General features: G+C 40.6%; 1 protein-coding gene across 1 annotated transcript in view; it reads left to right on the top strand.

Moving 5' to 3' along the window:
* The window catches only part of TMEM255B (transmembrane protein 255B), a 67,193-nt gene that overhangs the window by 2,540 nt on the left and 43,468 nt on the right, over positions 1–21,185 (top strand). Inside the window, exons 2-3 of the mRNA XM_059839630.1 lie at positions 4,574–4,716; positions 9,260–9,322. Coding sequence (XP_059695613.1) covers positions 4,574–4,716; positions 9,260–9,322 — 206 coding nt within the window. The remainder of the gene's footprint in view (positions 1–4,573; positions 4,717–9,259; positions 9,323–21,185) is intronic.

The raw sequence follows: 21,185 nt of genomic DNA, 5'->3' as shown, positions 1-21,185 counted from the left end.
TTTCCTCACAGATGTTTAGTGAGCAAAGCAGAGAGTGTTTCTGTGACTGTCCCTTTTTGTGCACAGCTTAGGTCTGCACCAGGCAAAGCACAAGCCTGTCATGTGGAAGTTCTGTTACCTCTCTAATTCATCTGTAGTGCCTATTGCTGCAGTTAATACTGCAAAAAACTCAGTGCCCAAGGCTCAGTCAATACTTCACTGCTGAAGAATATTACCAGTAGATATTAATAACATATTCACACCCTCTATTGACCCCAGCCTCAAGCTTATATTGATAAGGATAGGAGAAGGTTTCTTCCTACAGGCTTGGATTTTGGTATCCTAAATATAAGAACTTAAAGTTATAATTAAATTGCATTAAGGTCCAGACTAGGAGCTTAATAATGTTCATACCAAATCATTGCTAAAGAAGTTGAAGGTAATAAATGTCAAAATTATTCTGAGAGTTACTTCAGTACTAAAAGATCAGAAAGCTAATAGCCTCCATTAACTGTTTCCTGCAGTCCAGGAACATTGGTGTTGGAAGAAAATTCAGGCTACAAATACTGACTGCAATGTTTCCTCTGCTCTTTAATTGCTACTCTTGTGTATGGCCAGCCTTCAGTCCAAGCCTTGCCACAGAGTGTCAGGGAAGAAGGCTGGGCCAGGCACACTGCCTGAGCTGGAGACAGGGCTTCTGAGTCTGGCCTGGGGCTTTGGCTGGCAGGTACATGAAAAACAGACCCAAAAAAACTGCATGGCAACTGCTACCAACAGAAGCAAACAAAAGCTTGAAAAGTCTTGGGACCCAACATGACTGAAATTGCAAAAGAAAGCCTTTTAATTGTGGGAATGCTTTGCAGCAGTAACTTCTGAAGATATTAAACTGCTTTACAAATACTGCATTGGCCTCCCAGTATGCTGGTGGATTATATGCATGCAATTATACATACTTTGATAGAGCAAAGATTTTTATTGCTGTGACTAAGGAAAGCCAAACAGCCATGATAAAAAACAATTTAGGCTGATTTCTATCCATCTTCTCTGAGCATGTGGAAGTCTTTTAATAAGTCCTTGTGTGTGCCAGCCTCTTCTCCAGAAAGGGCCTTTCTGTGCTCCTGCATGTAAGTCATCTCTCCTAAGGGTGGAGTTCATAGCTTACAACATGGTTATTTGACAGAGTTTCCTAGACTATGCAAAAGGGGAGATACAATCGGATATTTGCCTCTATTTTGAGATGCAGGTGCTAAAAGATAATAAATATGAGGGTTGAAGAGTATTGCATTCATAAATTTCTTCCGGCATGTGTAAATTTCAATGTCAAAATGTAGTTCCTACCAAAAAATGTCCCTAAAAATAATGACATCTTTTTCTATTCTGTCTCACTAAATCCACATCAGATTTATTCCAATTACAAATATGAGCATGCTTTTCTTAAGACATTTTCCAGCAACTCAGGGCAATCAAACTCATGCCTTTCATTATTCATAATCAGAACTCAGGAGGGTGGGTGTGACCAATAGTTTATCTCCATCCAGTCTTATCAACCTTTGCCAGTACAGGTGCTACTCTGAGGAGGCTTGGCTGCTCAGGCACTTTTCAGTGGCTGAGGAGCATGTGCCCCACTGGCTTTGGGAAGGTTTGTGTTCCTATATCCCTTCAGAGTATGTCTACATTGCAGCTGCAGCTTCATATCAGAGTATAGGAGCATACATACCCAACCCACTTTCAGTCTGGCTGTCTTGACTATCATAAAGCCATAGAAGAATTCAGGTAGGATGGTACCTCAGCTGCAATTCCAGCCCTGCTCAAAGCTGGGTTAACTATGAAGTCAGGCCAGGTTGCTTAGTGCTTTTTCTGCTTGAATCTTGAAAACTTGCAAAGTTGTAGAGGGCACAAGTTATTTGGGCAACCTGTTCCTATGACTGTCCTAATGTTGATTTTTTTTCCTCCTTATACCCAGTCTGAAACACTTTTTTGTATTTCAGTTTGTCCGCTGTTTTTTTTCCTCCCATTGTTCACCATTATGAAAAGCCTGAGTCTGTTCTCTTGACAACAGCTCAAAGAAATTGGAAGACTGCAACTAGCCCTGCCAAAAGTCATCTCATCTTCAGTCTGAGCAAGTCCCATTCCCTTAGCCTCTTCTCATACAGAGAGAGCCAGCCCCTGACCTTCTTTGCAGTTCTCTGATGAATTCATTGCAGTTAATTTATGTATTTCCTTATATTGAGGGCCCAAAACTGAGTGCAATATTGTCATCTAAAAAGTGCTGAATAGATGGGGGTAGTTGCTCCTCTGATCCACTAGTGATGCTCCTGTTAGTACAGCCCAGGATTCTGTTGCTGGGGCACGCTGCTGGTTCATGATCAGCTCATCATCTACCAATACCCCCAGGTCCTTTCCAGCAGAGCTGCTTTGCAGCCTGGCAGTTCCTTACCTGCATCATTGCAATGCATTGTTCCTTCCTTTGCTCAGAACTTGGCATCATGTTAAAAACCTTGCTAGAATTAAGGCAAAAGACATCCAGTGCTCCTCAAGTCCAGTCTTTTTGCCATAGCTGGCACCTGGGCTGGTCAGACATGACTTGGCTCTGGTAAATCCATCCTGACTGCTGCCAATCACCTTTTCCTTCTGTGCCCAGAAATGTCTAACAAGAAGTCTTACTCCACCTTTTTGGTCCCAGCATACCAGGAACCAAGGTGAAGTTGATTGGTTTATAAATCCCTGAATCTTCATTTTGGCCTTTTTAAAAACAGGTGGAGCATTTGCCTTTCTTCAGTTTGGGGATTCTTTAATCTCCATGACTTTTCAAAGATGATAAGGTATGGCAGGGGCATCAGATATTATTTACAATCTGGAAGCTATATTGAATGATTCATTTTAATCTGTAGGAATGACAGCTGATTTGGGGAGCTGCACATCTGAAATCTTGTTTTCCCTCTTGGCCATGTGAACTGGCTTCTCTGAAAGATTTATCTTCAACTCCACACACTTGGTGAAAAACTGGTTGCTAACAAAGAACCTCTCTGCTTCCATGTGCCCAGGGACCCTCCATGGGTTAACAGGGAATTGCCAGAGGAAGACAGCAGACACAGGCTGGAGGAGAGGTGTTGGGCAAGTCTCAGGAATTAATTCTTTATCTTTAGCAGGAAACCTTTGTACATGCAGGTGAAAGAGACTTTTGAAAGCTCAATATATGGTATTCGTCTTTAGGAAAGTTGCTTGTATTTCATACTAAAAGACTGGAATCATTTTGACTGGTTCTACTGGAGAAATGTCAGCAAACACAGCTTGTTATTATAAACTAATTTTTTTACTGATTGAAATTATTTGACTTGGTTTGCAAACATCACTAATCTAGTCTGGCTTTTGAACTATAAACATTTAACTGAGTTACGTGACTTTAAAATGGCCACAAACCTCAAGTGACTCATTGCAAATGGCTTTGGCTTTCATTTTGTCTTTCCTGCATTTCCCCTGCTTTTGCTTCCAGCAGTGCCCCCAGAGCCTGAGCCACACAAGCCTGCCTTCCCCTCTCACCTCCTGCTTCCTGCTGAGGGCTGCTGCCTCCAGGCTTTAGTGCAACATCACAGTCTCTGCCTTCTCCTGGGGCTGGGCAGTCAGGCAGCTTCCTGAGGCCACAGAGGGAGAGAGACTGGCCCTGCTGTGGCCAGGTTGTGCTTTCTCAGGAGCTCCATCCTGCCCAGGTGCAGTGTATGGTACCATGGCATCACATGGCCCAGTGCTACCGGGTGATCCTGCACACACCAAAGTAAGAACATCAAAAATGGGGACCACAGTTTGAATCACTTGGGTGTCTTTTTTTTTGTTAGAGTCATGTATTAATGGCTTTTTCAGTCTTACATAAGTCTGTGCTATGGGCTGGGGCCCTGGTGTGAGTAACCTCTGGCTACAGCTCAGATCTGCCACTGGATAACCAGGTTAAGTGCCTTGGAGCAGGCTGGAAGTTGGAGGTGAGCGTGCTGGTTTTCACTTTGGGGTATCTGGATCCAAATCCCAGTGAGACTGAAAGGATTTCACTGAGCAGCCTTTGCTAGAAAATCTCATGTATCATTACCTGATAAACTCTACTACAGCTTTGCTTCAAGGGTACAGATTTCTTACCCCACTAAACATGAAGAGCACATTCATTTTGATGATAGCATGCAGACCGCCTGCTAATCTTGTTTAAAATACTCATTTTTGTGTTCAGGCCAGATAGAGTCAAATTGGCACTTCACACAGGTAAGAATATAAGGCCTGCAGGATCTCACCAATGTGAACAACCATTAAAAATGTTACTGAAGACAAGGCATAATTATCATATAATTATCATTGTCACTGACTTACAGTTCAGTTTAATAAAAACTCATCTCATGCCTGTACCCAATGCTTGTGCATTAAGCTATACTCTAGCTAACTCTGCAGGTTTTAATTCCTTCTGTTGTCTGGCAGCAGTTTTCCTTAGTGGGAGAACAACAGAGGATTATCTACAGAACAAAAGAAAATCTTTCACAATTTTGTGTTTGTTCTGCCATGATTGCAATGAAAAGCTCTTTTTCTTTTTCCCCTCTCCCCCCCTCACTCCCTACAGGACAGTTTGCAAAAAGGAAGAAGACTTCCCTTTGGTTCACAGTCGCACTGCTGGTGGTGTCTGTTTTCATACTCACCATAGGTCTGGCAGCTACCACACGAACAGAAAATGTTACTGTGGGAGGCTACTACCCAGGCATTGTTGTAAGTAAAAAACACATTTTAGAATATCAGGTACATCTAAATAAATTATTATCAGCTGTAAATGGAAAGTTCTGATACATTAAAAAAAAAAAAAAAAGAAAAAGAAAAAAGATCATTAGTCCTGTGTCATTTCACAGGAGAGATGCTGCTTTGTTTTGATCTCGTTCTAGTGTGTTGTAAGGCAGGGGGGTAAACTCTTTTTCTGAAGTGCCCCAAAGGGGAGGCTTTTGGGGGGTAGAAGGAGGACAAGGTTGCATTGCACTGCACTGCACTGCTGGGCTCAGGGAACTGTGTGAAAACCTGTGCTAGACTCCCACTGGTCTCCATGAGAGGTGGGTGTCTGTGTGATGGACAGTAGGCACGGGGTAGATTTGCACAACCTTTTAGAAGTTTACTGCTTTGATGGAAGGAAGAGCTGCTCCACTCTTGTGTCTGTGTGCCAGGAATTCTCCTGTGTCCATGGCAGGGAAAGCCCTGCAAAAGGACAGGTGGAGGCTAATCCCTAACATCCTTTCTTGCAGGCTTGCTTTCAGCCCTCTCATACAAGATCCTGTTTCCAAAATCCTTGGTCTTGTTTTGCCTTGGGAACAGACTGCTTAAAAGCCTTCCTGCAGTGGGCACAAGGTTCAAGCTCTGCCTGCTTTGCCCTGTGGTGTCTCTGTGGCTTCTGGGTTCAAGCTCTGCCAGCCGCAAGGTTCAAGCTCTGCCGGCCCCTTGCTGGTTCAATCTCCGGGCCCTTTCTGATCTCAGGAGAAGGGATCAGTTATATCCCAAAGTGTGTAACCACTGGAGTAAAAAAAAAAAACAAACCAAAAAACCAAACCAAACAAAAAACCAAACCAAACAAAAACCTGGGCTGAGTTTTAAATACAAGGAGTGTGGGCAGCAAACGGAGAAGGGCTGAGTCAACTGAGGGGAGGTAGAGGTGAAGAAAGAAATTCACATGTTTACAGTTAGCCACTACTTAGGTGTGTGGCTCCACTACTGCCAAAGTGTGTTGTAAGGTACCATAATTTCTTGCTCTCTATGGAATGGAATGCCCAGGGAAGAGGGATATGGATCTTCTAATACTGTGCATACACCATCAATAATTTGTGAGTTAGAACTGTTCCTCCTAAACAATTCCTCTTACATCTTAGTGTTATGTTGAGAGCAGGACTTTCAGAAAGATAATTTTAGGAAAATGATCTATAAGGACTGGTGTTCTATAAATAGAGCAAAAAGCAGTTCCAGGAACAAGACTTTAACAGAATGATTTTCTCTTTCATTAACCTAAAATAGATAGATTGTTATTGATAAAAGTCTCTTCTTCCAAAATTTGACATAAAATCTTTTGTAAGACCACATTATCTGCATTCATCCCTAGAAAGAAGTTTCATTTTTAAACTGCTGTTTTGAATAAGTAATAAACCCATGTGTACAAAACAGGTTATTTCAGCATTTAGTTTCTTGTAGGAATAATGCAATGTCTACTCACTCATCTGAAAAACATCAACTGCTAAAATATTTTTTGAAAATCTTGTTTTCATTAATAAACAGAAAAGGAGAATTTATTAGAATACTTTGAAAACAAAACCTTTTATTAATAATTTTCCTTTGTAATTCCCAATGTAAATGTCATCAAGATATTAAATATCACAAACATTTAGCAAGAATTAAAAGTGCTGTGCAAATCTTACATGGTATCTTGCCAAAAGCCTGGTCAGAGGTGTGTGACAGTACTGTTATGTTTCTGCCTCACTGCCAGAAGTGACTGACTCCAGTGCAGCATTGGCAGATCAACTGTCACAGAATCATAGAATGGTTTGGGCTGGCAGGGACTTTAAAGGCTATCTGAACTCTGCCATGGACAGGGACATATTCCACTAGACCAGGTTCTCAAAGTTCCATGCAACCTGGCCTTGAACACTTCCAGGGACAGGACACTTGCAACTTCTGGGGGCAACCTATTCTGGTCCCACCACCTTCAGAGTAAGGAATTTCTTCCTAATATCTAATCTAAACCCACCTTCTTTCAGTTTGAAGGCATTACCTCTTGTCCTATGTCTTCATGTTTTCTCTAGGAATGGAAGGCACCTCTAGGAATGGAAGGCAGTAATTGGGTCTCCTCAGAGCCTTCTCTTCTCCAGGCTGAACAACCCAAACTCTCTCATCCTGCCCTCATAGGAGAGGTGCTCCAGCCCTCTGATTGTCTTTGTGGTCCTGCTCTATCCTCACTCCTGCATGTCCATGTCCCTGCTATGCTGGGAGCCCCACTGAGGGCAGCACTCCAGGTGGGATCCCAGCAGAGCAGAAGGGCAGAATTCCCTCTCACCATCCCCTCCTTCAGAATCACCTGAATCGCCCTCAAAAGGTGCTTCTCTTCTCTGCTGACAGTAGAGGGAGCTTAGAAAACCAGCATAGCCCTGATCCCAGATTCTCAGCTAGCTAAACCAGGAGAGTGAATTCGTCACTACATATTTAACTGCTGGGCTCAGAGAAAAGCAAGAATATGAGGACAGACAATGTTAATTTGAATTTAAAATAAGGTCTAGTTCTCATAGACTTCAGTAGTAAAATATTAATTTCACAGCTGGTAGATGAGGTGAAACCGCCACTGACCTTAGGTAAGCAATTTTGGTGTTAAAAACTATGCAGAATTAACCCTGCCTTGAAGACAGCTATAAAGATGAGTAACACTATCCACTGGCAGAGATTTACTTGTTTCTAGAAGTATTTACAGAACAGGTCTTCAGGGTTAGATCCATAATACATTTTGGCTTCTGCCAAGTTCCCACTGGCTTCATGAAGAGTTAAGTGCCTTAATTTCCCTGCATATGTGGTCGCTTGTAATTTGTTTTGAAAAAAATCTTTTTCTACATACATCTTTATAGTGCCAGGTATTACCATACTTTTGCATCCAAAGTAATTAACATAAAATATTTCTGTGTGAGATGAGTTAATATGATATTACTCTTTGGAAGGTGTCTGCATTTAGTAGACTAGTGCTTTAGCATCTGTTTGGACTACATTTTTGGAATGATCTGCAAAGACAGAGTCAGAACTGCTTCAGCCTCATTTCCTTATAAATATTGTTTATACTTAAATATTTAATGCTACTTCTCTGTGACTACTTACTGTATTATTTTGTTTGCTATTTCTATACTCTTTCAACAGGGTCCCCAGCACCATACTGACCTGGACTCCCAGAGCTCCCAAATAGCCTGTTGTCTAAAAAGACAAAAAACTAGCTCACATGACCCTAAAACAATCTCAGTAATGCTGTGGCTTTCATCATGATCTCTGTGATTCTGCTCCTTCTGATTTAATTGTTATTGTTCTGTGTTTGGTCATTCTTTTTGTTTGCATGGATATTACTCATTTGTGTTCCCTGCATCAGCCATAAATGAGGCTTTATGGATTGTTCCTGTTGGAATGAAAAATGGGGCTTGGAACCAGATGTCATTTTGATGTAGTTATCTTAATTTGCAGAGTCGCTGTCCCCTGAACAGAGTGTCCTTGCTCACTGTTCCAAGTATCTCTACTATTTAGCTGTCAGCATGGGTGCACTTGCCCACTCTTTCAAAGTCTCTGCTTTTAGTCCTTCTGCCTCCCTTTCCCATAAATTTCCCAAAGCACTCAAGAGCAAATCTCCTTTCCCTCCAGTCGCTTTCCTGAAAGCGAGTGACGGATTCCTCTTGTGATACTGAGCGGGTAAAGTGCTTGCAGGGGATTTGCTTTCTGCTGTGAGCAGCTGTGCGGAACAACAAGGAATTTATGGGCATTGCTTAAGCCCTTGGCTGGGACATGTAGTCCTTAAAAACTTAATTTGTGCTTGGAGGAGAGGCTCTGAGCTCGGTTCAGAGGCCTCATTACAGAGAGGGGCTGGAACTGGGAATCCAAGGAGTTTCTACTGCTCCAAACCTTCATGGGCCCATTGTAAGGAGGAGGCTTTTCCTACCATCCCGATGTTGAAGCAACACTGGAACATTAGGGCCAGCTTATTTTAGTGTCCCTTCATCCCCTTTCTCTCTCTCTCCTGTGGCTGTACTGGTCCTTTTAGCATTGTAGCAAGGATTTTTTCTGGGTTGTGTGAGAGTGTCTAATCATTAAAATCAAACAGGTATAATTCTAAGGGTTTAAACTTTGGGGAACACATCAATTTTTTGAGGAAAATTGTTGGCAAGTTTTGCAATTTTCAAAAATTATGATGTGTAGACTAAATGTAAGTGGTTTCTTTTCCTACTTTACTTAGTTTTTTGCTTTACATTGTGTAAAACTATACATGATGATGGTAACAGTAGTCAGGTTATAGATGTGTGTCTAAACAGACTTCTGTTTACTGCATGACAAAATTTGCGCTGAACTATGAAAGAGCTGCAGTCCTGGCCATTTCCCATTACATTATATGATTTATGTCCAACAGTAACTTCCACCTTTTCCCTTGACCCACCCCATGTAGCCAACTGTGTAGTGCATTAGCTCAGATATCACTGTGTGTGTTGGTATGTTGTCCAGATAAGCTGACCTCATGCATTTCTGTTGGTTTTGTTCTTTGCCTTAGCTTGGCTTTGGATCTTTCCTAGGGATTGTTGGCATCTACCTGGTAGAAAACAGACGACAAATAGTAAGTATTTTAATGTTAATTACATTTAAATTAAATTTAATTTTTTCTTTTTTTTTTTTATCAGATTGTATTTAATATGAAAAGCAGAGATTTACAGTTGACTTAAAACTGCTTCAGCCTCAAAATGTTAGTCATTTGTTTTACCACTTCTGAGAAGCTTTAGAGAAGGATGAATGGGCCAGTAAGTTCCTTTGTACAAGCAAAACAAAAGCAGCTTACTTGGTTTTGCTGAATTTACTTTCCTGCTGGTTTAGTGAGTCAAATTGACCAGGGGCAGAATCACTTAAGTGCCAGAGCTTGGCCAGGACCATGTAACTGGGAAAAGGATGGGAAGAGAGCAAAATAGCAGTTTGAGCAGCAGCAAGCTACGTGAACAGCTCCACCCTAGCAGATGATCTCATCCTGACCAAGAAGTCTGTCAGAAACACTTTCCTGAAACAATATTTGTTAAATAGAAGGGAAAAAATCCAGAGCTCTTGCTGTTAAGATTGCCTGGCTATGTCAGACAGGATCTGAGATACTGTGTGATTTGTTTGTAGATTTAGCTTGGCTTCCCAAATACTTGGCTTTTATTTGTATGAGGAAGTCATAGAAAGTCTTTGGGGCATCTAGGTAAAGGCGGGTGTAAGAAGGAGGAAGGAATTTGTAGAAATTCTTAACAATTTCCTTTCTCTCTTTGCAAAAAGTAACAACCTTGGTTGAATAACAGCATGTCCAATGGGCACTTCACAGTAGACTGATTATAGCCAAGCATTATGAAATATTATTAATTTCATAATGCAGAGCTTTCCATGAGTGGTGTTAAGCTCAGATGAGGAACTGATGGATTTAGCTTGCATTTTACTAATAAGTAACTACTTTACTTACAAATAGTCATAATATCTCTCCTTCACAGGATCACTCCTTTTTTGCATTACCTGTGTCAGTAGTGTATTTGCAAGAATTCCCTTGCTTTTAACTTCTGTTTCTAGCTGAGTTTCACAAAGAAATAAGACTTATAAAGCTGTGATCTTTGTCTCTGTCTTTTTCTGTTCCCTATTCCATTTTTTGAACATGTTGACCAGTTTCAGGCAAATTCAAGAGGGAGGTAGAAACTTCAAAGGTGTGCAATTCCATCAAGTTAATGAAAATTCACAGGTGGGTAGAGGAGAGAATTGCAACTTAGTTCCCCCACAATGTTAAAGGCTGCAATGTCAGCTCACCACTATTTAAAAGTAGAGAATCCAAATGGGATATGACCTGTGAGACAAAAATCTGCAGTAGGTCAGGTGTCATTGATTTTGCTGCTAATGAAACAGCTTAATTAAGAACTAATGCTCCTGGTTTCTACATCAGAGACCAGGATGAACAGCAGGTTCCAAGTTGCAGGCTCAGTGCTGGGCAGATGAAAATAGCTTTATTTTCCACAGCATTCATACTACCTTACTAACAGGCATAACATTTTAGGATTGTTTGAGTTTTCACTTTTCTAATCTGCCTCGTGGTTTTCTATGGTTCTTTTTGTCCTTAGCAAAAGTAAAATGTCTGAAAAGCCATAAGGTGGGTAAGCAGCAGTTAAAGTATGTATTCCTTGACATGTTGTGTCATTTACACAAGGACTGTGGAGACATAAGTGTCCAGTATGCTTAGGATTAGTGCCTGCTTGCATTTCCCAGCATGGAACAAGGAAAACTGCTTTCTTCTTATAACATTTACAGATGATTTGGCTGTTGGAAGATTTGGTTTCTGGGGAACAGACTAAGAGAATAACTAGAAAGTTTAATTATGCATCTTGCTTTGAGAACCATCCACAGTGGGTTTTTTAACACTGTCTTTGCTGGGGCTGAGCTGATGGTTTTAAAAATGGTGGAAATGAGATTGAAAGGGTTTACAATGGAAGGCAGTATTTATTCCCTGGGACATAACTGAGTATATTTGATTGGAAGGGTCTAGGGCAGCTTTAACAAATCTGCAACCATTGGTAAGATTGTGAAGATTGAAAGTAAGCACAGAAATGTAGAATAAATGTTATATTCCTGTACCTAAAAACTATATGCATTGTAGCAGGACAAAATGGAGTGGAAAGGAAAAGAAATTGCCTATTCAGTTCATTCTATTTTAACTAGATTACCTTTGAGCAATTACTGCAGTACAATTTGAATTTAACCCAGTGTAGCTCTGACAGTTATCTGGCCCCTGTAATGACTCAGTACTTCATTTTTTATTTGTTATTTAAATTGAAAATGAATGCAAATTTAGTTGCACTAGGGGAAAAAGTCTATTTCAAATTGACCATTCTACTTAGATCTATTTCTCTTTTTGTCTTGAAGTTCTATTTCACTGTGACCTGTCCATTTTAAGTCCAGGTTCTTTCATGGTTGATGAAATCCTAAATGTAACATAAAATATGTAATGATTAGCAGAACCAGTACAGCAAAACCCCAGCACTCAGTAAGTGATGAGCGTGGAGTTTGAGAAAGAACAAAAGCAGTTAGGCAGAGTGGACAATGGTTTGTTCTTAAAACATGACATTAATAATGTTGCACTTCTTTGACCTCCTTCTTGGCATCCCAGAGCCCGCAGTGGGAGTTCAATGTGCTGACCAAGGTATAACCCTTAATTCAAAGGAACTGCTGCTTGAAGAAGCAGGCTCTGCCTCATTGACTAGCATGATTTCACTTCAGCTCTTAGCATTTGTGCTTGGCTCTGATATGCAAAGCTTGGCACCAGCAGAACAAAATTTCCCTTTGACTAAAGATTTGCACTGATTTGGGATGTTTCTAACTGGCAAACAGAAGGCATTTCGAGCATAATGTGTTGCTTTCCCTTTTTGCCTCTCTTGCACTCTGCAAAGCAGGTTATGGATTGAAGGGCAGTGTAAAGCTGGATGTTGTTTCATTCCAAAGGCACACTTAGTCCAGCTGGATGGGTGAAAAACATGATACTGCCCAAGTCAAATGGATTTGATTGTTAGACATGAAGTGTTCTTGCTTGTTTGCTTGCTTGCCATCTCCTCACATTACAGTACAAAGTATTTCCAGGTAGGAAGTAAGATGCTGAAATTACATACAGGAATGGGGGAGGCTGGGTGTGCAGGGGGCTCCTGGCAATACAGTTGAGCTGAGAGCAGTGAGTAGTGCTGAGGGAGAGCTGTAAGAGGTTTCTCCTCAGAAAATACATATTTTCTGAGGAGGTGGCACGAGCTTGCACCCAGAAATGAATCACTCCCTGAATATGCAGTGTTGATGTGACACCATGCATGCAGTTTTAGCTAAGCCAATGCATAAACCAAGCAATGGCTCACAGCTTCCACTCACACTTCTCTCCAGTGCCAGCCTCACCCAGCCATAGTGTTTGCAAGGCTGGAAATGAGCACCCTGAAGCTGTGGTGCCTACAAGAGTGGTGGGGAGATTCAAGGGCAGCATCATAGCTGCTAGGGTTTTGAATGTTTGCAGTATCACAGTGCTGCCAGGGCTCTGGGAGCTACAATGAGAGCAGCACAGCTGTGGCAGACAGCAGGCAGGAAGGACATGGGAGGAGGTACAGGAGAAAAAAGGACACAGGGAGGATGGGGAGGGGTCATTGGAGCAGGAGTGACCCCTCATGAGATGGTGAGTAAGCACAAACCTTGGTAATTAGCATGGAAGCAGCTGTGTGCAGCAGGTCTGACACCCAAAGTCCTCCACTGCTGAGGCTTCCTCATGCATTCTTCATGCTAAAACATTTTGTTTTCTTGCTGACATGTCTAGGATATACTCAGATATAAACCTAGTGCTCAGCCTGGTCCTTGACTTGTTCAGAGAAATGGAGGCAAAGCTTCCAACAAAGCAGAATTTGAAAACATGAGGAAGATACGAACACGGAGCTCTGCACACAGGCAGAAAAGGCAAAGCTATTTATTCAGGCTTCTCAAGGGATGCTAAGTTTAGATCCCTTAATATACTTGCTTCCCAGCCTCTGTCAACAAGAGTTAGATTTCAAATGAAGTGTTGGAAAGACACTATAGCTGAAGTTGGAGAAACAAAGCAATAATTTATTCTTCTGTTTTCAGTTGATAGACTTCCCTTACAGTGCAAGCATCCCTGTCCTGCATTGACATTGTGTGAGGTAGGAGTTTAGTATAATCTCTGATTATTTTCATAGCACTGGGCTTTTACATCTGTTTCAGAATAGAGGATTTTTTGAAGCAGGTACATGTGTGAGCCAGCCTTTAGAAGAGGCAAACCTCTTTCACTTTTTTCAAAACCAATATATCTTGTAAATTATACCCATCGGAAAATGCCCAGTGGGCATTTTATATAAAGGTGATGGTTATTAATATATACACCCCCCCAAAAAATACTGCTATATATACACCTAATTAGCTCTGTTCAAACATGTTCTGTTTCATTTGCTGTTTGCAAATCAAACATTCTGAAGAAATTAGCTTTAGTGCAGATTTTGATCAAAGATACTAATTACTGATTGATTTCATGTCACATATTAGGCTAATTAAAGTGGCTTGTTTTAATAAAGAAAGACCACTGAAATTCTGCAGATCCCCTGAGACTATCTTTGATGTTTCTGTGCAAATAAATGGAAGAAGCCTTTACCGTTGCAGGGGAAGTGCAGAAAATGTAAAGGTTATCTTTGTAATTACCAAGGCATTATTTCTCTCCTAAACTCAAGTTTCTGACAAAGTTAACAGCAGTTAACAACAGCAGCAGTTAACAGTTCTGATTTTCTGTATGCTCATATTTCACACAGTTCAGAGAAAAACAATTAATGCTGAGGTAAAAACGTTAATAATGGTAGAAATTAGTAATTATCCTTCTCTTGTTTAGCACCTTTGAAATTATTGAAATGGAAAAGACCTACTGATGCCTTTTCAGCCATAAATGTGTGCTAGGTTTTGTGGTGTGATCTTACTGCACATTTCAGAAACAGACAGGATTTATATAAAGATAATCAGAATAGGTTGACACTGACTCTTGAATGAGCTCAAGTGGCTCCTTTTTATGAATCTTCATTTTTTCAAAATATAACAGCATCTTATTAGCTGTTAACTTCAAGTAGCTTATTCTTTGAGAATGTCTTCCTGCTCTCATGACTAACTCTTCAAGTCTGTGATGAGGTGCTCTTCAGAGGCCTCATCACAGGAGGCCTTAGGTTCTGGGACAGACCTTGAAGGGTGGTTTACACTACATTCTGGAGTTGTAATTAGCTAAAGTGTGGTAAGAAAAATCCTGTGTTAAGTGACAATTACATTTCTCTTCTATAATATTGAGGATATTACAGAAGATATCATACTATAATTCTGTCTGATTTTGAGTTGAGAGCAGACCAGCCTAAGTGCTTATGGCCCATAAGCATGGTGAAATCTTGAGTATTAGCTGCCTTATTTTGCAGGAATCAGCTTTGAGGCCCCTTTTAACCCTTTTTGGTAGGGATTTGGAATGTGGTCTATCCATGGTAGGTCTGGAAAATCTGTGTTATTCCCTGTAATGCAGGAAAATATTCCACAAAAAACAGGAATAGAAGTGAGATGAATAACTGGAAATATTTTGAAGGCTAAGTTATTTCAGCTGCAGAGGAGGAGCATAGGTGATATATCAGTGGGTATGAAAGCACCTTCCAAAATGAAGACAAGTAAAATTAAAAGAAGAAAGTTCCATGGGCAAGTAAAATGTAAAGAAGTGGAAAAGTTGTTTCTAATAGTATAATATTATGAGAGACATTTTTCTATTATTAGTGTTATATAGTCCATGAATAAAGACTTAGTAAAATATTTTTGATTTCTTTATGCAGTTCTTTGACCTTGTGCATTTAATGTGAGGATTTCCAATTTATAATAAATGTAAATACCCACTGCCACAAAGAGCTCTTTTCTCTTCCCTTCTTTGCTCCTTCCTCTATCTTGCTGACTCCTTCTGCTCCTCTTCCCTGCCCTGGCTAAAAATACTCTCCACTAGTGAAGTGAGTAAAAAGGTTCCCAGCCAAGTGAGCATCAGACATAGCACAAGTTAACTGGTGGAGCTGCATGGGTAAGGGTGGAGAGGAATCTGTGGAAGGAAGGAACAAGACTTGTCCCTTTTGCCAGGAATAATCTGTTATATCAACTCACTGTGGTGTGAAACCACTATCTAAGTGTTGTCAGTGAGTTAAATGCCTGAAGATAGATAGCATAAATTTCCCAACAGTGTTGGAGAATTTTGAAGCTCAAAGACTCAAAAATAGATGCTTTCACTGTGCGATTTATGAAAGGAAGTGTGGGAGGTGTTTCAGCTCTTCCCTGATCTAGTTCCTTATGGATTGGCATTTCATATTGCACGTCTACAGGTGTATGCTTTCAGATTTTACCAGCACAGATTCATCAGCTAGACATGCAAATATTTATTTATATGTAAATATTTTAATATAGAAATCTATTATGAAATTATAACCATATAATACATATCCTGTAATATATGCTTGCACATGTACATTTATGTATTTACAGCTGACATGTCCTGGCAAATAGCTGTAATAATGACAAAGAAGTCTGTGGCACTGAGCCACTGACATTATGTCTTTATTGTGAAAAATGCTTTTTACACTGTTCATAGATGTGTGTGCCAGGCTGTTTCAGCTGGCAAAGCTGTAATGGGTAACACAGTCATGTCTGCAGCAATCTTTGTGCTCCATCATCAGGGCTGTGTCTGACATAGCTAGAGAAATGCCACCAAGTACCTCCACCTGCAGCCCAGCACTGTAGTTCTTCCCTCCCACACAGCCCTCTGCTGGTCCTCTGGTTGTACCAGTGTCAGGTCTTACCCACCTCGGGTTTCTCATCTCATTGGAAGAAAGAAATGGAATGTTGGTTACAAAGGGAGAAATTTTGAAAGAGATTCTTTGGTTTCTATTTGGAGAGCCTACTTGGCAAGCAGAATTACTTTAGTTTGTTTCTGGAAGATTAAATTCAATAGAAACAGAAAGAAGATGCATACCTATATGAATGGAAATGTCTTTCCACCACCAGAGCTTATTTCCAATACTGAACTCTTTAAAGGCTGTCAGCATTCTTTTGAGTCAGAGACTCAAGCCACAAAATCAGTTTAAGCTCTCTATCTTATTAAAAGGCAGTCTTTTGGGATGTGCTTCCTTTCAGATCTTGCTTGGGAACAGCACATGGGATTAAGTGCATAATAGGGCTCTTATTAACTGCCAGTTTGTTTTCATGTGCCATTTATGTAATGAAGGTGTTTCTGTCACACAGTTGAAAACAAAAGTAAACCCTATGACCCATGAAATGTGTTTGTGGAACAATAAAGATGTCAATTACTCTTCCTAGCAAGCAGGAGCATGGGATAGAAAGTGTCAGTAAGGAATCTAATTTCTGGTGTGCGCATGGTGAGGAAGGTGAGGCGGGATGTGCCCTGTGAGAAGGACAGCCAGTTTCTGAACCTCTTGTAGAAGAATTAGCTCAAATTAAATAGCCGAATATCCCTGATGGACAGATCCAATCTTCCAGACCCTTCAGGTAGGATTTCACAAAAAAACCCCCCTTGTAATTCATGCATTTCTATAAAGAGTGTGTGTGCATGCAATTACTGTATAGGGAAAGAGGATTTGTCAAAACAGAGACTTTGGTGTAAAAATAGTTCTTGCTGCTAAAACAGTCAGCTCTGACAGTCTCAATCTCTGTAAATGCCACCATTTTTTACCAGGAAGCATAAACTTTTATGACACATGGTATGCTGTATCTTTTTGGGTTATCGTTCTTATACCACTCAGAACAGCTGTTTAAGCGATGAAATGACCTTGTTCCAGCTTAAGCAATAAAAGAGCATCCATAAAAAGAAATATGTGATGAATTCCTATAATGTCAGCACTGTTAATCAGTGAATCTAAATTTGTTTCACTTTTGTTCCCTTTCCTTTAATGCTGTGTTTAGCTTTTTCTTTTAGAGTGAATTTGATGTCCTTAAATGTGTAATAATTTTTAACTGTTCTTATCTAAGTGCTTTAGTTGATGTTTGCAAAGGGGAATTCTTACCAGTTTGAAGTGCCTACTGGACTAAGACTTGATTAAGCTGGTTCCAAAACCATTAGCATTTCTCTAGCTGTGACTCCAGAAGAATTTTTTTCTCTTTTCTGTGTGAGGGTGGCCAGAGAGTGGCACTATCTGGAAAAGCACACTAGATTGAACTGCCCTGAGAAGCCCCAGTGCTGCCCTACATAACAATAAGAGTCTGAAACAGAGGAAGGGGGGCTGATCACACACCTGATTTAACGGGATGGAAGAAAAGTAGAGCAGCTATTTTAAAAAAATCTCTCTAAAAGGAGTGAAAACACAGGAGCAGGGCATATGCACAGCACCTCCTTGAAGCAGAGAAGGTCAGCCAGTAGGGGAGTTGGATCAATTCAAACTTGGGACAAAATACAGCACTGCTGTTTGAATGAGTTGAGATGTGTAAAGTTAGAAGGAAAGATAGTAAAGCATCTCAGTAAAGCTGAGATGTGCTGCTGCTAGACGGAAATCAGGAACTGCAGTAATGGTTACCAGGATGATCTGGGGTTCCTAGATGTTGTGAAGGCTTAAAAGAGCACTATAGATAATAAAGCTAACCCTGCACCAGAAAAAAAAATCCTTTTTTTTAGTTTCCTTCTGTTTCTTGTCTTAGAAAATGTACAGGTCCATCTCATTTTTTTTTACAATTGCTTTAGTAATATTTGCTGGAGTACAGTGAAGTCTCAGATTCTACCAAAATCCCAGGAGACTTGATAGTGCATCATCAGTGGTAACATTTTTAACTGAATCAAGACAAGCATTTTACTCATCAGTGAATGAATTATCTTGAATTTAATATGTGTTCATTTACACATAAATCATATTCATTCTCTGATTGCAATGTAATGGTGATTCCAGTTTCAAATTCTTAAGTGCACAGAAACTGCTTGATATAGGTTTTTTATTCTGTAGATTGGTCATTCTAGTAAAGATTTGCTTTGCTAAAACAATTTGAAATAATTTCCTAGCTATTCTAAGTCTGGTTTTGTAGCTGATATTAGATTATGAGAGAAGAAATAATGTATTAATCAGCTAACCTTTCCCAGTAATTTTATTTCATGTTTCGTAATGGCTATTGATATAATTCCTACCAATCTTTCATTGCTTGAAGATAAAAATATGGGAAAATTTGTCTGCGTTTCATATAATGTTTTTCACAGAAACTGTATCTTCATGTGTTCTTCAAGTTAGAAAACAAAAGGCAAGATGAATTACAGAAAGTGTAAAGCAAATGCCTTGGCATAAGTTAAGGATTAATGCTCAAGACAACATTTCTAGAGGGTGAAAACAACAGAGGGACCCTAGATCAGGGAACTATTAGAGCTAGCATACAAGGTTTTATTTGGACAGTACAATGTTAAGGCAAAATTCCATGCTCCAAAATTCCATGCTCCTCCTCAAGGACCAGGGACAGAATTGAACTAGGGGCTTTCATGCCCTAAAGGGAAGTAGCAAACAAAGCTGGCTGAGTGAGCCCTCCTGCCGTGGGTGAGCTCTCCTGCCATGGGACCCAGCACAGCCATCACACAACCCCGGGCCTGTGTCAGTGTGCTCAGATGCTCAATTTTCCCATCTCCATAACAAGCTGCCACAGCAAATGGCACAAGGAAAGTTCCCAGCAATTGAGCAGTCTGTTCATCTGATCAGTAAAGAAGTAGTCCCTGTCCTAAAGATGTCTGTGTGTGTCTTTAGGAGCTGGAGTAAGCAGGCTCAGGACCTGTACTCCCTTTCTTTTCTCACTCAATTGTGCTGCATAAACCTGCTTGGGCTGGGCGAGAGCCAGGACTGCTCAGTTACCCTGTTGCACATTTCCCATCCTTGGATAGTTCTGCAGTCGCTTGCCATTGTGTGTAGCCTAAATGATGAATTATCTACAAAAGTTGAGCAGCAGTACCACCGGAAGAGAAAAAGAGAAAGCAATGTGTCTACTTTTTTACTGATGCCTATGCATGCTAAAAATTAACTGTGACTACCTAAGGTATAACAAAAGATGTTGCTAATCCTGCCTTTCACAATTTTGCCCTTCAGGATGTGCGGCAAGGAAAAAAAAAGATAAATTTTCCAAACGAAAATGCCACTTTGATTTTGAAAGTGGATTTTGATCTTGTTTTTTCTCTTTGGCACAATAATTTATGCCTCTCATATGGTTTTTGTATTCTTTTCCCTTTGTTTATCTAATTAATTTGACCTTTTTATGCATGTGAGGTTGCTTAAAAGTCTCATGGGACTTTTCTCCTGCCTGTGTTACACCAACTGGCCTTTTCATGTTGCTATTTTTCCTAATTATCCCTGACACGATACTGGGAAACAGCAGACTTCATCACAGGCAGTAAACCAAAAGTCTCCTTGACCACAAACAACAAAATAACCCCAGTCCTTATGATTTATTCATTACAGCTGAAACCTACCTTTTCCTTTGATAATCCCTAGGACTGTAAATTACATGGAACAGGTGAAACAATCTATTAGTTGCTGTCAGCACTTCTGCCTCCTTCCCCTCTCTCATGGCTACATGGTGTCACCTTTTCACTTGCACTGAATCTAGTGCTCATCTCTCTGTGCAGTCTTCTGATTTAACTCATTTGAGGGAATAAATAGTTTCTGCCTGTGGAGTGAATTACACTGGCTTCCTGTGTGTTTGGGTGGGCACAGGAGCTGGGATGAAGGGATGCAGCCCTTTGGGACAGAGAGCAGGAGAAAGGGCTGGACAGCAGGGAACCTAACTAAGGACTGGAGAAGAAGGTGCCCTTTGAGTTGGCAGTGAGCAAGCAATCACACAGGTTCAAGTCTATGCCCTAAGGTGCTATTAATAACAGAGAGAGGGAAGGAAATCTGAATCAAAGATCTTTGGTTTTGCTGATAATATTGAACAATATTATTTGTTGATAATATTGAACACTATGACTGGACTTGCTGAATTCAACAGTGATTATACTGTGAAAAGGCCGTAGTTTTCTAACTTGGTCGCTTGATCTAAGGATGGGACTTGATCTAAACATATGACAACACAATCATAGAATCACAGGATGGGTTAGGTTGGGAAGGACCTTAAAGAGAAGATCACCTAGTTCCAGTGCTCCTGCCATGGACAGGCATACCTTCTGCTAGGCCAAGTTGCTCCAACCCCATTGAGCCAGGCTTTGGACAATTCCAGGGATGTGACATCCACAGGTTTTCTGAGCAACCTATTCCAGTGCCTCACCACCTTCACAGTAAGGAATTTCTTCCTTATACCTAATCTAAATTTCGCCTTTTTTTAGTTTGTAGCTCTTCCCCCTTGTCCTCTCACTACATGGCCTATATAAAAATTTGCTCTCCAGCTTTTTTTGTAGGGTTCCTTTAGGAACTAGAATACATAGTTTGGGCAGTCATTAAAGTCTTTCACCATTATGAATTCTTGTGATTGTAACCAGTGCACAGCTATGACTGGAGCTGGCATTAATGAATAACGAACATGATGTCATCCCACCCCACTGGGGTGTGACAACCCTCCAACAGAGCCTCAGTTACAGCTATGCCATTGTTTAAGAACTGGCCTATGGAAAGAATATGTTCTCAGACCATAAACTGTGGAGCATATTACCTGGTGTAGTGAGAAACCTCCTAATTAGCTCAGTTGTGAAAACTGTAGGAGTCTTGTCTATGCTTCATTTTCATCACAGCAGCAAAATATCTGTCCACAGGGCAGGAAGAAGAATTGGCTGTTGTGTGAGAAGCAGCCACACAGGAGAGGGCATTCCAAATTAGAGAAAATTAATTCACAATTAAAGTACTTATATACAGGCCCATTTCACAAGACAGGCAGTGCTTAGTTGACAGCAGCATCTGAAATACAATGCAGTGCAATGAGTTTAA

Source organism: Haemorhous mexicanus, chromosome 2, assembly GCF_027477595.1.
Source record: "Haemorhous mexicanus isolate bHaeMex1 chromosome 2, bHaeMex1.pri, whole genome shotgun sequence".
NCBI classification, from domain to species: Eukaryota; Metazoa; Chordata; class Aves; order Passeriformes; family Fringillidae; genus Haemorhous; species Haemorhous mexicanus.
The sequence above is the reverse complement of the archived record's forward strand: the minus strand, read 5'-3'. Positions and strand labels throughout refer to the sequence as shown.